The sequence below is a fragment of the Rhinoderma darwinii genome, chromosome 5 (genome assembly GCF_050947455.1).
Source record: "Rhinoderma darwinii isolate aRhiDar2 chromosome 5, aRhiDar2.hap1, whole genome shotgun sequence".
Lineage (NCBI taxonomy): Eukaryota > Metazoa > Chordata > Amphibia > Anura > Rhinodermatidae > Rhinoderma > Rhinoderma darwinii.
The window spans coordinates 201,834,652-201,850,054 of NC_134691.1; the positions used below are offsets into that span (position 1 = coordinate 201,834,652).

The 15,403-nt window shown below is 46.3% G+C and overlaps 1 protein-coding gene across 2 annotated transcripts in view; it reads right to left on the reverse strand.

Moving 5' to 3' along the window:
• BAG1 (BAG cochaperone 1) overlaps positions 1 to 8,257 on the reverse strand; it is a 54,536-nt gene extending 46,279 nt beyond the window's left edge. For both annotated transcript variants that reach the window (XR_012847711.1, XM_075826862.1), the window contains exons 1-2: positions 8,142 to 8,257; positions 2,715 to 2,843 (exon numbers count right to left, since the gene is read on the reverse strand). Coding sequence is in view for 1 of the 2 variants with exons in the window: in XM_075826862.1 (XP_075682977.1) it covers positions 2,715 to 2,843; positions 8,142 to 8,181 (169 nt within the window). In the remaining variant the exon portion in view is untranslated. The remainder of the gene's footprint in view (positions 1 to 2,714; positions 2,844 to 8,141) is intronic.
• Positions 8,258 to 15,403: the final 7,146 nt, after the last annotated feature.

Below are 15,403 nucleotides of genomic sequence, written 5' to 3' on the forward strand. Positions count from 1 at the left end.
AGGCAGATTTTCCTCTCCCTGCACGCCGATTTTCGCGGCGATTGTCATGGCGTTTTTCGCCCGCGCCCATTGAGCGCCGCGGGCATAAAACACCGCGAAATACGCTTTCTCTGCCTCCCATTGAAGTCAATGTGAAGTCAGAGGCGGGAACACCCGAAGATAGGGCATGTCGCTTCTTTTTCCCCGCGAGGCAGTTTTACTGCTCGCGGGAAAAAGACGCCGACGCCTCCCATTGAAATCAATGGGAGGCATTTTAGGGCCATTTTTGACGAGTTTTGTGGCGCGGTTTCAAAAAACTCTGTGTGAACTTAGCCTTAGGGGATCTTGTGGAGGTTTGCCATTTGCGCTATGGTGAAAGCGGCCCTGACAGAACTGCTAGTGAACAGGAAAAGACAAGTACTTAAAGGGGTATTTCCATCTCCGATATTTATGGTCTATCCACAGGATGCGCCATAATTGTTGGATAGATTTGGGTCTACCTCTAACTATAAAACAGGGCCCCTGATCCCGGTCCTAACTTTTCCAGCTGTTGCTGGTTGGAGTAGTGAAACAGCCAAGCTCATATCTATGCGATTTGTGGATACAGCATAGGTGCAGAAAGCTCGACTGTTTCCATACCCCTGTAGATATGTGATAAATGTCCGAGATGGAAATGCCCCTTTAATATAGCAGAGACACTTTTTTAAAATGTTTTTTTTTTATTCTCATTTCAGACTTACACCTGATTTCCTGGACATATACTGCATAAAGTTATCGGAGTGAACAGTTCTCACTTTTCTTAAATTACCGAAAACACATACATTTACACACAGTGAGCAGACAACTAGGCTTTTACTGCAGGTGCCATTTATGAAGGAGTCGGACAGAGAAAAAAAAAATACAGTCTGAGTCAGAGGTTTGGCTTACTGACTCAACAGCCCTGTTATTAAAGAGGCTCTGTCACCGCATAATAAGTGCCCTATCTTGTACATAATGTGATCGGCGCTGTAATGTAGATTACAGCAGTGTTTTTTATTTTGAAAAACGATCATTTTTGATGGAGTTACGACCCATTTTATCTTTATGTTAATGAGTTTCTTAATGACCAACTGAGCGTATTTTACTTTTTGACCAAGTGGGCATTGTGGAGAGAAGTGTATGACGCTGACCAATCAGCGTCATACACTTCTCTCCATTCATTTACACTGCATATAGTGATCTTATTAGATCACTATGTGCAGCCACATACACACACACTAACGTTACGCAAGTGTACTGACAGTGAATAAACATTACCTCCAGCCAGGACGTGATGTCTATTCAGAATCCTTACACTTCACTAACGTTTGTGTGGGACTTATTCACACAGCACATCGAGATCACGCTGGGCTGTCATTTAAAGCATAATCACGCGAGATTACGCTTGCCTTGCTGTAAATCACACACAAACGTTAGCGAAGTGTCAGGATTCTGAATAGACATCACGTCCTGGTTGGAGGTAATGTATATTCACGGTCAGTACTCTTGAGTAACATTACTGTGTGTGTATGTGGATGCACATAGTGATCTAGTAAGATCACTATGTGCTGTGTAAATGAATGGAGAGAAGTGTATGACGCTGATTGGTCAGCGTCATACACTTCTCTCCACAACGCCCACTTGGTCAAAAAGTAAAACACGCCCAGTTGGTCATTAAGAAACTCATTAGCATAAAACTAAAATAGATCATAACTCCGTCAAAAATTAAAGTTTTTCTAAATAAAAAACACTGCTGTAATCTACATTACAGCGCCGATCACATTATGTACAAGATAGGGTACTTATAATGTAGTAACAGAGCCTCTTTAAGTTGTGTGACATATGCCCCAATGCAAAGACATTTTGAACTGTAAATGTCTTATGAACATTGCAATGAGTGGATAGTAGTTACTTTCCACTGTGTTGATAGAAGGGAGAATGATTTTTATGGGATGATATACCCTTTACTGTAAATCAGAAGTATATTGGAAACCACCAAGGAGCTTCATAACCATGTAAGGCCGGCCACACACACACACACACACACACACATACACACATACACACACACAAGCCAAGAACCCCAATGTGACTTCCTTCAGGCCTTATTCAGACAGATGCGTTCGGTCCATGATATACAGACTGTATTTGGGCCATATTTCCCAGACCGACCACGGTTCAGGGAGAAGGGCTCCTAGCATCATAGATACCTATGATGCTACGATTCCCTGCCTCCCCGCGGAAATACGGTCCCATTCTGAAAACATAACGACAGTATGGGACAGTATTCCTGCAGGGAGGCAGGGACTTCTAGCATCATAGATAACCGGTCCGGGAAATGCGGCAGAAACACTCGGTATATCCCAGACCGAACACGGCCATCTGATTGAGTTCTAACAGTTCAGAACTAGTGATACATTATTGCTTATAATACACGTCAGCTACTGCAGAACATCTTTGTAAAGGGCAAGAGGGAGCTTCATGTCAATCACTGTGCACATTGCATGTGTCTTTGTTTTCAGAGCTAGTTAAAACAGCTACAATTCAATTGTTTATGTATTTAATGTCATTTTTAGACACAAAGGGGTTTTTATTTTTGCAGCATTTTTATAGAAAAACTGTAGTTATATTTCTATAGTTTTTATTTTCAGCCAAGATTAAGTTTACAGAAAGACTCCCAGATAAGAGCTGGGACTTTTGTGAAATCAGTCATTTACCTTTGTATATAAGTTTCTGTGAGGCAAGCGGTACTCCAGTGACTTTTTCCACTGACAGAGCCATGTCCTGAAGAGTGGGCTCATCATGATCCTCTTCAGCCACAAGTTGCAGTTTGTGCTTTTCACTTCCTGGGGAAAAAAAATACATAATGCTTTATTTGTAGCCATATGGGATATGAACATGAAAGGGGTAAATTTATCTCAAAGTTATGGCATATTGCTAGGATATACCATCACTTTATGTCCCTACCTCTGGGACCCCCACCAATCCAGAGAATGAGGGGGCTGCCGTGCGGATTTAGCGCAGCATCCCATTTAAGCGAATGTTGGAAACTGCAGTAGCCAGCACAGCTGGGTGTCTGCGAGCGCAGATAAACCTTAGAAATGGGCACAGGACTTAATCAGTGCAGCGGGCCCTTCATTGTCAGTATCAGTGGGGGTCCCAGATGTTGAACCCCCACTGAACAAAGTGATGGCACATCCTAGCCATTGTTGCGGTGATTAAAATAGTTGCGCCAGCTGTAACGGCCAGGAACAGCGATAACGCCAATCCTGCCAATTTAATACCTTACATGCCACAGTCCCCTTCTGACGCCACATCAACGTCTCTGCTACGGGATCTTGGGGTGCCAATATGTTACCATGGCAGCCAAGGGCCTGCCATTGGTATTTTCCAATTAAGCTTTGCCAAAGGCACGGCCTAAGATCGCACAGTACATCACTGACAGACAATAACGCTTTAGAACACAAATTATTTCAAAATAATTATACGTGCGATGAAGTGATCGTAGTGCTCTATTGGGACTACAAAACAAACATTCCATTTTTAAAAAAAAGCCTACTAAGAAAAAATATAAAACGCTTTCTTCCATGCAAAATGCTTTTATTGTGCAAAAGTAATAAACACAAAAAAATTATATGTATCTGGCATCGTCACAATCTTAAACGACAAAGAACAGGATGACATGTTATTTCCACCACACGATCAATGGTATAAATGGTATTGTGCCATTGAAAAATATACCTCACCCCGAAAACAAACAAGCCCTCATACAGCTATTTCTAGGGCAGTGGTTACCAAGTTTCTGAGGCTGGGATCCACTTTTGGCCAAGACTTTTGTTTGGGACCCCCCCCCCCCCCACTACTGTGCTTAGCCACACGTCTGACAACATCATTCGTAGTTAGATGCCGATACTTAGCGCCATTCAAAAAATAAGTCCCTGCAACATCCAAAACAACGACAATTGTGCAGGCGGAGGATGATGCAGGCTCAAGGTATTCTGCTGCTGTGCGTGGCTGAGGCCCAACTATGGCTGCTGATGGTGGGTCACGTAATCTGGACCGTCCATTAGTGGCCATCAGAGGCATGGCTAGGGGTTTAGCCCAGGGGGTGAACCACATCTGAGTGGGCATCAATCCAGTGCTCCCCCCCGCACAGTATAATGCCCCTATAGCTGCCCCCACACAGGATAATGCCCCCCATAGATGTCCCCACACAGGATAATGCCCCCCATAACCACCACCATAGCTGCCCTCCACGATAAGTGGAGTACAGTAGATCCTTCTGCTCCACTAGTCTCTGCAGTGTGTTGCTCAGCGCAGACAGGCGCGATGACGTCACTGCATCGCGCCTGTCTGCACCGAGCCACTCACGGCATAGTGAATGTTGGAGCAAGGAGCTGTCAGTTCCTTGCTCCAACATTGAATTCAACTGTATCTGCGTCTGGAGGACGCAAATACAGGTGAAACCGGATCAGCGAGTGGCTCGCAACCCCCCCGGTGGTCTTCACACGATCACCAACCACACACCACCACCCCACCCCCACCAGTGGGTCGTGACTCACATTTTGGGAGACACTGGTTTAGGGAAAAATAAAAAGGTGACGGTAGCAAAATCTTGTGGGCCTTAAAAAAATAGACTCAACCCTTGCTAAACATTGGCCTACAACATTTCACTAAAATGCCACACACCAAGAATAAATGCCAATATACCAAAATATAAATATTTTTATTATTTATTTTATAAATCAGTTGTACAAAGCATTTAAAAATATCACCTAATTGAAAACCTAATATGCAAAATTGCATAAAAAAACAGGACAGTGTAATATAAGTGGTTTACACAATCACGGATACCTATACTCACATGGTACAACAGTCACCAGTAAACCTCGCCATATTGGCAAAAATACCAGAATACTACATAAGGCTACCTCCATGCATACAAGTGAGACCTCAACGTCCAAATAACCAGCATCTGACGCACGTTTTGCACCTGGCTTGGTCAGGGGGGCAAACATTGAGGTGCATATCAAGAGATGCACTAGCAATTCCCCATCATCATCACTTCAGGAATGGGATCTATTTTGGGTAATGGGGGGGGGGGCAGACCCCAAGATCTCTGCATGACAGCACTAAACAAAAGGTTTTAGAATGGGAATGACATTCAACTGGCTAAAAAAATAGCACATGGCCTCAAAAAATTCTGCAACACACAACCGTGTTTTTGTGTTCGTAATATATCAGAATTTTTGCAGATAAATTTCAGACCCATTCATTTCTATGGCCTCATTCACACGACCATGGCTTTCGCAGATTCATGCTGGGGCTGCAAAAAGTGAGGACAAGTCATTTTGCGGTCCGGATTTGAAGCTGGACTAAACTGGAGACCTCAATTTTTGCTGCGGATCCGTGAATCCTGATGACACACGGATGCACAACAAAAGGTTTTTGCGGTCAAATGGACCTCAACAGATCCGTGGTTTTGCAAAACCACTACGGCCGTGTGCATGAGGCCTGACACAGCATGGCCTCTCTTATAAAGCAACTGAAAGCATATTAGGAAATGACATATACAATGATAGAGGTTTAGATCCTATTCTGGCCTATCCATTAATTGGACCAAGTCAACCCTGATGCCCATTGACAATGAGAATACCACGATGCCAATATGACAATCCCCTCTAAATTGTGTTACTGCTTTCAAATACTTCAGTATTATAATTTCAAAAGCCCCGCTTGAGTAGGAACGGCCTAATCTCATCCCGCTGTTCAATAAACTTTAGGGAAAACTGGACTCGTGGACTAAACTACCCTGGTCCGTTATTGGCCATACAAATTTACCCAAAATGGTCTGGATGACGCAACGGTCATATCTTCTTAATAATGCCCCTGTATGGATATCCAGACGGTTCTTTTATAAGGTTCATGGTCTCTTCCGAGACCTTATATGGAGGAACGGTTACACCTGGAACTGGAAACGCTCTCGAGAAGGTAAAGATGAAGGCGCTCTGTTACTTCCTAACCCCAATATTTAGGGGCTGCAACTTTAAAACTAATTTGGGTACAAACTTTCACCTCCTCAGCAATTGTAAAGGCTCAGTATTCCAGAAAATCTTCAACGGTCACCCTGTCTATACGAATCCCAAGAGGGCCATCAGTTTAAAACGCGTGTGAACAGATGTCTCTTTTTATTTAATGCATAAACTTTGCTGGAAAATTAAAGCAACGCATGGCATAGAAGGCTGCACTCAATACGACTGACTCCCTGGCTATGGGAATAGTTTCATTTAAGTGACGGACTGCTGGCAGCACCTCAGTATACAGCAGTCACGTCACAACTGTTCTCCCAACTACAATTCAATTTTGCTGCACCTGCCAACCACTTTTACAAACATCTGAGGTTAAAGCATGCTTTCATGGCAGAATTGGTCTCTCATTCTGTTCAAGTTTCCACCATACTGCCATTGAGGGGATTGGCAAATCCATTATCTCGTCCTTCATTCTTGTATAGACACCTACTGGATAAATATTTGCTCTATTTCCCTTGAATTTAAGAGAAAAATGGAAGGGGGGGGGTCTGGAAGATGTAGAGGAGGCGCAGTGGGGAGACGTCTTGGCGCTCATTCCTAAATTATCAGCTGGTGAGGCTCACAGGTTATTGCACTTGGCTCACCATGTATATGGGACTCCAGAGTTCTTTTTTAAAACGGGGACTCATGTCTCCTTGCTACGCAACCGTTGCAAGACGGACAGGGCGGACATCATGCACACGATGTGCCGTTGTCCAAAACTTTTGTTCATTAAGCGAAGTTTGTTTAAAAAATACAATAAAAATTAACTTGAGAAAAAAATAAAAAATAAGAAAAAAGGGAAAAGTCTGACATTGGTCTTGGGTCTACAAGGTCCTACTATTGGGGTACAACCATTATCAGACTTTTAAATGCAACTGGGACTTAACTCCGTTTTGCTGAGGGTTCACACTGAAGTCGACTAAAACGAGAAGTGTAAGGCTTGGTATAAAAAGCACCAATAACGCAGTGTGAACCCAGCCTTATTCACATGAGCGTATTTCACGTCCGTGCGCTGTCCGTTTTTTTCACGGGCACCACACGGACCTATGAAAATCAATGGAGCTATTCAGACAGTGTTTTTCATGCAACGTGTGTCCGTTGCGTGAATCTCACTGCATGTCCAATTTTAGTGTGTTTTTGCGCACCACACAGCCCATTGAAGTCAATGGCTACGTGAAAAAAAATGGACAGCACACGGACGTAATCAGTGTACCGGTCTGTGATTCACGCACCAGTTGCTAAAGAAATGAGGAAAAAACCCCTTGTTTTTTTGGTGACGTAAAAACAACGTGACATACGTGTATAAAACCGCAGATGCGCACCGTACACGGATGTCACACGGAACTGCAACACAAGTAAAACACTGCATTTTTTACGCGCGCAAAACAGACACGTTCGTTTGAATAAGGCCTAAGCGTGACAATTTCAATAGAAGCTGGAACGCGACTTCCACGGAAACTTTTTACACTTCATGACTTTCTTATTGACATACATGCAACGCGCCGTATTCCGGAAAACCTGCAACTATCGCGCTACAAAAAGTTAGCGTGTAACCCCGTGGCATCAGGATTATCACAACTGCAATGTTTCTCAATGGAAAAAGAAAAAATCCTAAAGGAACTTTCGACTATTGCAAGAAAAAATTAATTAGAAGGGTCGATTTCTTCGCTACGGTCGCTTACAAATGTTTTTCTATAGAAAAACATTGCGGTCACGAATAGTGGGAAAACACAATGTGAGGCAATAACTGATCAAAAAAGAAACGCAAAAATCTTTGACTTTCAGCTGCAAATACCATTTCAGTGGCACCATTATTAGGAATATCCCATGTGTGGCCCGAGGGTCAGTGACGTCATCTCACAACACATACGGGAATCTATAAGGGGATAGTAAGGTCACGTGCCTCCAGGACGGCATAAACGCATAGATGGCATTGCCCCACAAGCCTGTCTCTGCAGCAACCTTTCCCATCCATTTCTGGACATGACGTCCTGCCACCAGGTCACTGAGCATGCAATGGCTTATAATGGACAGATTTATTACAGACCGCTCCTGGGCAGTGACATATATTACCATGTGTGATGGTGACAACCAAGCCACTGTTTGAGCCCATGCCTGACACTCTGTCCGCTTAAGAAGTGTATGCCGACGGTGGATGCTAAATCCTAAGGGCTAAAGGACCTTTGATGATGTCATGACCATGTGATCAGTCACATGTGTGGGAGGAGTCAGGCTTTTCTGCTGTAAGTTTCATGTAGGTTACACTTGATTACATACATGAAAATGGCCTCATGAGCCGGCAATAGAGATGTGTGTGTTTCCTGAGAAAAACTTCTGCGCTGCCTTCTCTATACAGTATGCTTTACACACACAGCTCCACACTGCTTTACACACACACACCTCTGCACTATACAACACAGCTTTACACACACAGCTCCACACTGCTTTACACACACCTCTGCACTATACAACACAGCTTTACACACACAGCTCCACACTGCTTTACACACACACACCTCTGCACTCTACAACACAGCTTTACACACACAGCTCCACACTACTTTACACACACACACCTCTGCACTATACAACACAGCTTTACACACACAGCTCCACACTACTTTACACACACAGCTCGATACAGTGCTCTATAAACACACAGCGCTATACAATGTGCTCTACACACAAAACTCTACACAATGCCTTGCACACACAGCTCTATACAATGTGCTTTACTCACACACAGCTCTATACAATGTGCTTTACTCACACACAGCTCTACACAATGCTTTACGCACACACACACACACACAACTCTACACAGTATTCTTTACACACACATCTCTACAGAGTATATGCTTTACACACACAGCTCTACACAATGCTTTACACAGCTCTATACGACATGCTCTACACACACACACACACACACACACACACAGCTCTATACTATGTGCTTTACACACACACAGCTCTGCATAGCATGCTTTATACACACCTCTGCACCATACCGCACAGCTCTACACAGTATGCTTTACACAGATACAGTTCTGCATTGTATGCTTTACACACACACAGACCCAGTGTCGGACTGGAGTACCTTGGGCCCACCATTCAGCTATATAAAAATAATGTGACCACTCTTAATTGTGTAGAAAAACGTGTAGTAAACCAAAGACCAATTTTACCACCAAATAGTGATCATATAGTGGTAGACACCAGTCCTACACAGGTGGTCTGCAGACCATATCACTTAAAGGAGTTTTCCCATCTTAGATATTTATAACATATTCAAAGGAAATGGCAAAAATGTTTGATAGATGCGGGTCCCGACTCTGGGACCCGCACCTATATCAAGACCTGGCCCCAGAATCAAGGCATAGACTAGTGGAGAGAGGATCGAACGTGCGCACAGCTTTCTCTATTCTTTTCAATGGGAGTTATGGAAACAGCCAAACAAGCGCTGCTAGGCTGTTTCTGTAACAATCATACAACAGTATTAGAGAGAGCTGCTCACACACGTGACCCTCTCCCCACTAGTCAGTGCTGGAACCCGCATTTATAAGACATTTTAGGTATTTCTTGTGGATATGCCATAAATGTCTAAGATGGGAAAATTCCTTTAATACAGTACAGTGAAATCCAGTGACTCACAGGTGACATCTTCTCAGACTGGAGTCTTTCACTTTTCCTTTTCTTTATCTGGCCCAGAACGTCATGACGACTTCTCCCGGCTACGACTCTCCTCTGCAGAATTTGCAACATAAACATCTTTGGCTCCACGCTTTTCTAGCACCTCCCCACCTAGTCCCCACACTCTACAAAATCCTCACCATTTATAGTGCTTCAGATGGTAATAATCCCCCTCTTGGTGCCACATACTATAATAGTACCCCCTTTAGACACCACACAGTATTAGTACCACACACAGCCCCTTGTAGAGAGTCACACACACAGCCCCCTGTAGATAGTGCCACACACAGTCCCCTGTAAATAGTGTCACTCACACCCCTTGTAGAAAGTGCCACACCCCCCTAGTAGATACGTCACACAGCCCTCCCCTGTAGAAAGCGCCACACAGCCCTGTAAAATATGCCACACAGCCCCGTTGTGGATAGTGCCACACCGCCCCCTTTGTTGATAGTGCCACACACCCCCTTTGTAGATAGTGCCGCACACAGCCCCCTGTAGATAGTGCCACACACCCCCTTTGTAGATAATGCCACACACAGCCCCCTGTAGATAGTGCCACATAGCCCCTTGTAGAGAGTCACACACACAGCCCCCTGTAGATAGTGCCACACACAGTCCCCTGTAAATAGTGTCACTCACACCCCTTGTAGAAAGTGCCACACCCCCCTAGTAGATTCGTCACACAGCCCTCCCCTGTAGAAAGCGCCACACAGCCCTGTAAAATATGCCACACAGCCCCGTTGTGGATAGTGCCACACCGCCCCCTTTGTTGATAGTGCCACACACCCCCTTTGTAGATAGTGCCGCACACAGCCCCCTGTAGATAGTGCCACACACCCCCTTTGTAGATAATGCCACACACAGCCCCCTGTAGATAGTGCCACATAGCCCCTTGTAGATAGTGCCTCACACCCCCTTGTAGAAAGTGCCACACCCACCGTGTGATACTGTCACACAGCCCTCCCTTATAGAAAGCGCCACACAGCCCCCTTTAATAAAACACGCCATACAGCCCCTTGTAGATAGTGCCACACACAGCCCCCTGTAGATAGTGCCACAATGCCACCTGTAGATAGATACACACACCCCCATGTAAATAGTGGCATACACAACCCTATGTAGTTAGTGCCATAGACCTCCCTTGTAGATAGTGCCACACACACCCCTTGTACATAGTGCCACACACACCCCTTGTAGATGCACACACACACACACACACACACACACACACAGCCTCCCTTGTGGATAGTGCACACACACAGCCTCCCTTGTAGATAGTGCCACACACCCCCTTGTAGATATTGGCACACACAGCCCCCTTGTAGATGGGGCCACACAAACCTTCCTTCTAGATAGTGCCGCACACCTCCCCCTTGTAGATAGTGTCGCACACATTACCCAGTTGAAGGTGCTACAAAGCCCCCCTTGTAGTTAGTGCCACACATCCCCCTTGTAGATAGTGCCGCACACAGTCCCCTGTAGAAAGTGCCACAAAGCCCTCCTCATCGATAGTGTCACACATCTTCCCTTGTAGATGGCCCCCTTGTAGATAGTGCCGCACACACCCCCTTGTAGATAGTGCCGCACACAGTCCCCTGTAGAAAGTGCCACGCAGCCCCCCCTTGTAGATAATGCCACACAGCCCCTCTTATAGATAGTGTCACACAGACACAGCAGCCCTTCTAGGTAGTGCCACACATCCCCCATTGTAGAAAGCTCCACACACAGTCCCCTATACAAAGTGCCACACTGCCCTACCTTGTAGATAGTGCCCCTTAAACAAAAAAAAAGCTTGTATTCACCTAGCCGTGTTCCCACAACGAACAGAACTCTGCAGTAAGCCTCCTCAGCCACATTAGGCCTGCAGCCTATGAGACACCGAGACGGTACCCTTGTGTAGGCCGGCGCCATGCAGTGACGTCATCGAGCCTGCCTGTTCAGGTATCCTGTTCCAGCGTCTTTTAAGCTGCAGGCCTAACGTAACCTATGAATGGCAGAGCAGGGATCTAATAGCTCTCTGTTCTGCCATAGTATTCAAGTGTATTTGTGTCCTGAGGACGCAGATACAATTGAATGTAGCAGTCGCCCATTGATGCCACTGGTCCGGACAACAGGCATTCGTAGTCCGCTAGTTGAGGATCCATGTCTACGTCCTCTAGTAGGTCACAGGCCTTAAACAGCAAACAGAGTAAGCGGCGTGGCAGGGAAACAGTCTCTCTGCTCCGCAGCCAGATAGAAACAGCTCTCTGCCTGGGCCCACCGGATGATCCTCCAGTCAGCTAGTCCGACACTTCACACACCTCTGCACCATACCACACAGCTATACACAGTATGCTTTACACACACTTCTGCACAGTATTCTTTATACACGCAATGCACCTCACCACACAGCTCTGCACGTTTTACACAGACACACACACACACAAACAAACACACACACACTTCTGCACGTAACCACACAGGTCTACACAGTATGCTTTACACACACACCTTTGCACCACACCACAAAACTCTACACAGAATGCTTTAGACACAAACATACACGCAAACCCCATGCACCTTACCACACAGCTCTACAAAGTATTATTTACACACACCTTTGCACTGTATGCTTTATACACACCATGCACCTTCTACATATTTGTAAAGATACAATTGAATTACTATGGCAGAGCAGGAAACTATCCGCTTCCTGCTCTGCCATTCACTCCTCCTGGAGCAAAATCCTCGGCCAAAGTGTCGCTGACGCCCAGGTGGGGATTCCACTGCAGTAGGTGTTGTCACGGCGCGGGGTGTGGACCCACTGGAGGGAGCGAACGCCGAGAAGACAGACGTCCATGGCCGGGATCCTCAAGGGGTGAGTCAGAACGACGACCCCCGGCCATAGACGTAACAGTATCCCCCCTCTTACGCCCCCTCTTCTTGGGACCAGAGCGGGAAAGAAACTTCTTCACAAGGACAGGGGCATCGATGTTCTCCTCTGGCTCCCAAGACCTCTCCTCTGGACCAAATCCCCTCCAAGGTAAAACGTCCTGCCTCCTACTTTCTTGGTGTCCAGGATCTCCCTCACTTCGAAAGTTCCGGATGAACCGCCAGGAGCCACTGCAGAACTAGGAGTCCTGGAGTAGCAGAACCACGGGTTTTTTCAAGGAGACGTGGAAGGAGTTAGGGATCTTGAGGGTAGGAGGTAGTCGAAGCGTGTACGACACAGGATTGATCTGTAGTAAAATCTCGAAGGGTCCAAGGAACCTGGGAGCAAATTTGCAAGATGGCACCCACAGCCGGATATTCCTGGAAGACAGCCAGACCTTTGTACCTGGAAGAAACTGGGGAGGTTCTCGTCTTCTAGTGTCTGCCTTTCTCTTAGTGCTGTCCACCGCCAGCAGAATAGAAGATCGTGTCTGGTGCCATATCTGCAGAAAGTTCCTGAAGGTAGAGCGGCTGCAGGCACCTGAGACATAGTGGAGCCGGGCAGGGGTATTCGAGGATGTTGGCCGTAGACTTTGAAGAACGGGCTGGAGGTAGTGGACTCACTGGTATGGTTATTATAAGAGAACTCCGCCCACGGAAGCAGCTGCACCCAGTCATCATTCTGGAGACAAAGTGCTGCAGGTAGTTCTCCATAATTGGGTTAATCCTCTCTACTTGTCCATTGGACTGAGGGTGGTAAGCTGAGGAGAAGTCCAACTTTACACCGAGTAGGCCGCAGAGTGCTCTCCAGAACTTAGAGGTGAACTGGACCCCTCGATCCGAGATAATATGCAGAGGTAATCCATGCAGACAGATGTGTTGCATGAAGAGATCATCCAGTCGAGAAGACAGAAGGCAAACCAGTCAGGGGAACAAAATGAGCCATTTTAGAAAAACGATCCACCACCACCCAGATCACACTGCATACAGCAGAGAGAGGCAGATCTGTAACAAAATCCATAGCAATATGCTGCCAGGGGGCATCGGGCACAGGCAGTGGTTGGAGCAGACCGGCTGGTCTGGAATCGGCAACTTTGTTGGCTGCACACACAGTACAGGAGGAGACAAAGTCCATGACGTCTTTGGGCAGCGTGGGCCACCAGAACTGATGGGCAATTAGGTCTCGGGTCTTACGGGCACCCGCATGTCCTGCAAGCTTGGAACTGTGACCCCAGCAAAGGATTCTTCCTCTGTCTGCCAGCCGTACAAAAGTTTTTCCTGGAGGAATGTCTCTAACCTGCAGAGGGTTGACAGAGTAGATGCAGGAAGGATCGATAATAGTCTGTGGGGACTCCACAGTGTCCTCTGTCTCAAATAACCTAGACAAGGCATCGGCCCTCACATTCTTGTCGGCAGGTCGGTAGTGGAGTACGAACCGGAACCGTGCAAAAAATAATGACCATCTGGCTTGACGAGGGTTCAGCCGTTGAGCCGTCTGTAGGTAGGTCAAGTTCTTGTGGTCCGTGAAGACCAGGATAGGATGAGCTGCGCCCTCCAGTAGGTGTCTCCACTCCTGCAGAGCCAGCTTGATGGCCAGTAATTCCCGATCTCCAATCGAGTAGTTGCGCTCTGCAGAAGAAAACAGCTTGGAGTAGTAACCACATACCACAGTCTTGCCTTTCGAACCCCTCTGGAACAATAGTGCACCAACAAAGGAGGCGTCCACCTCTAATGAAAACTGTAGGGATACATCAGGATGGTGCAGAATGGAGGCAGACGTAAGGTTTCAAATGCGATTTCCGCCTCTGGAGTCCATACCTTGGCATTCATACCCTTCTTAGTGAGGGTGGAGATGGGAGCTGTCAGAGAAGAGAAGTTGGGAATGAACAGTCTGTAGAAGTTGGCGAATCCCAGGAAGTGTTGTATGGCCCTTAAGCCTTGGGGACGTGGCCACTCCAGGACAGCCTTGACGTTTTTAGGGTCCATCTTGAGACCTTGATCAGAGATGATGTAGCCCAGGAAGGGTAGACACTTCTCTTGGAACACACACTTCTCCAACTTGGCGTAAAGATGATTCTCTCTTAATCTAAGCAATACCTGGCGGACATGGCCCTGATGAGTCACAAGATCTGGGGAAAAAATCAAGATATCATCAAGATACACCACAACACAGACATAGAGGAGGTCACGCAAAATGTCATTCACAAATTATTGAAATACTGCTGGAGCGTTACACAGGCCGAAGGGCATGACCAAATATTCGTAGTGTCCATCACGTGTGTTAAATGCAGTCTTCCACTCGTCTCCCTGACGGATCCGGATTAGATTGCAAGCCCCCCGCAGGTCAAGCTTGGAAAAACAATTTGCCACCCCATATACGATCAAAGAGCTCAGAAATCAACGGCAAGGGGTACCTGTTCTTCACCGTGATCTGATTGAGACCCCTGTAGTCAATGCAGGGTCGATGGGATCCATCCGTATTTTTGACAAAGAAAAACCTGCCTCCGGCCGGGGGTGAAGAATTTCGTATGAAGCCCCTCTCCAGATTCTCCTTAATTTAGGCCGACATAGACTGGGTCTCTGGCAAGGAGAGAGGGTATACTCTACCGCGAGGAGGGGACGAATCAGGAACCAAGTCGATAGGACCGTCGTATTCTCGATGTGATGGCAATATCTCTGCCTCCTTTTTATCTAATACATCAGCGAACTGAGAGTAACAAGGAGGCAACCCT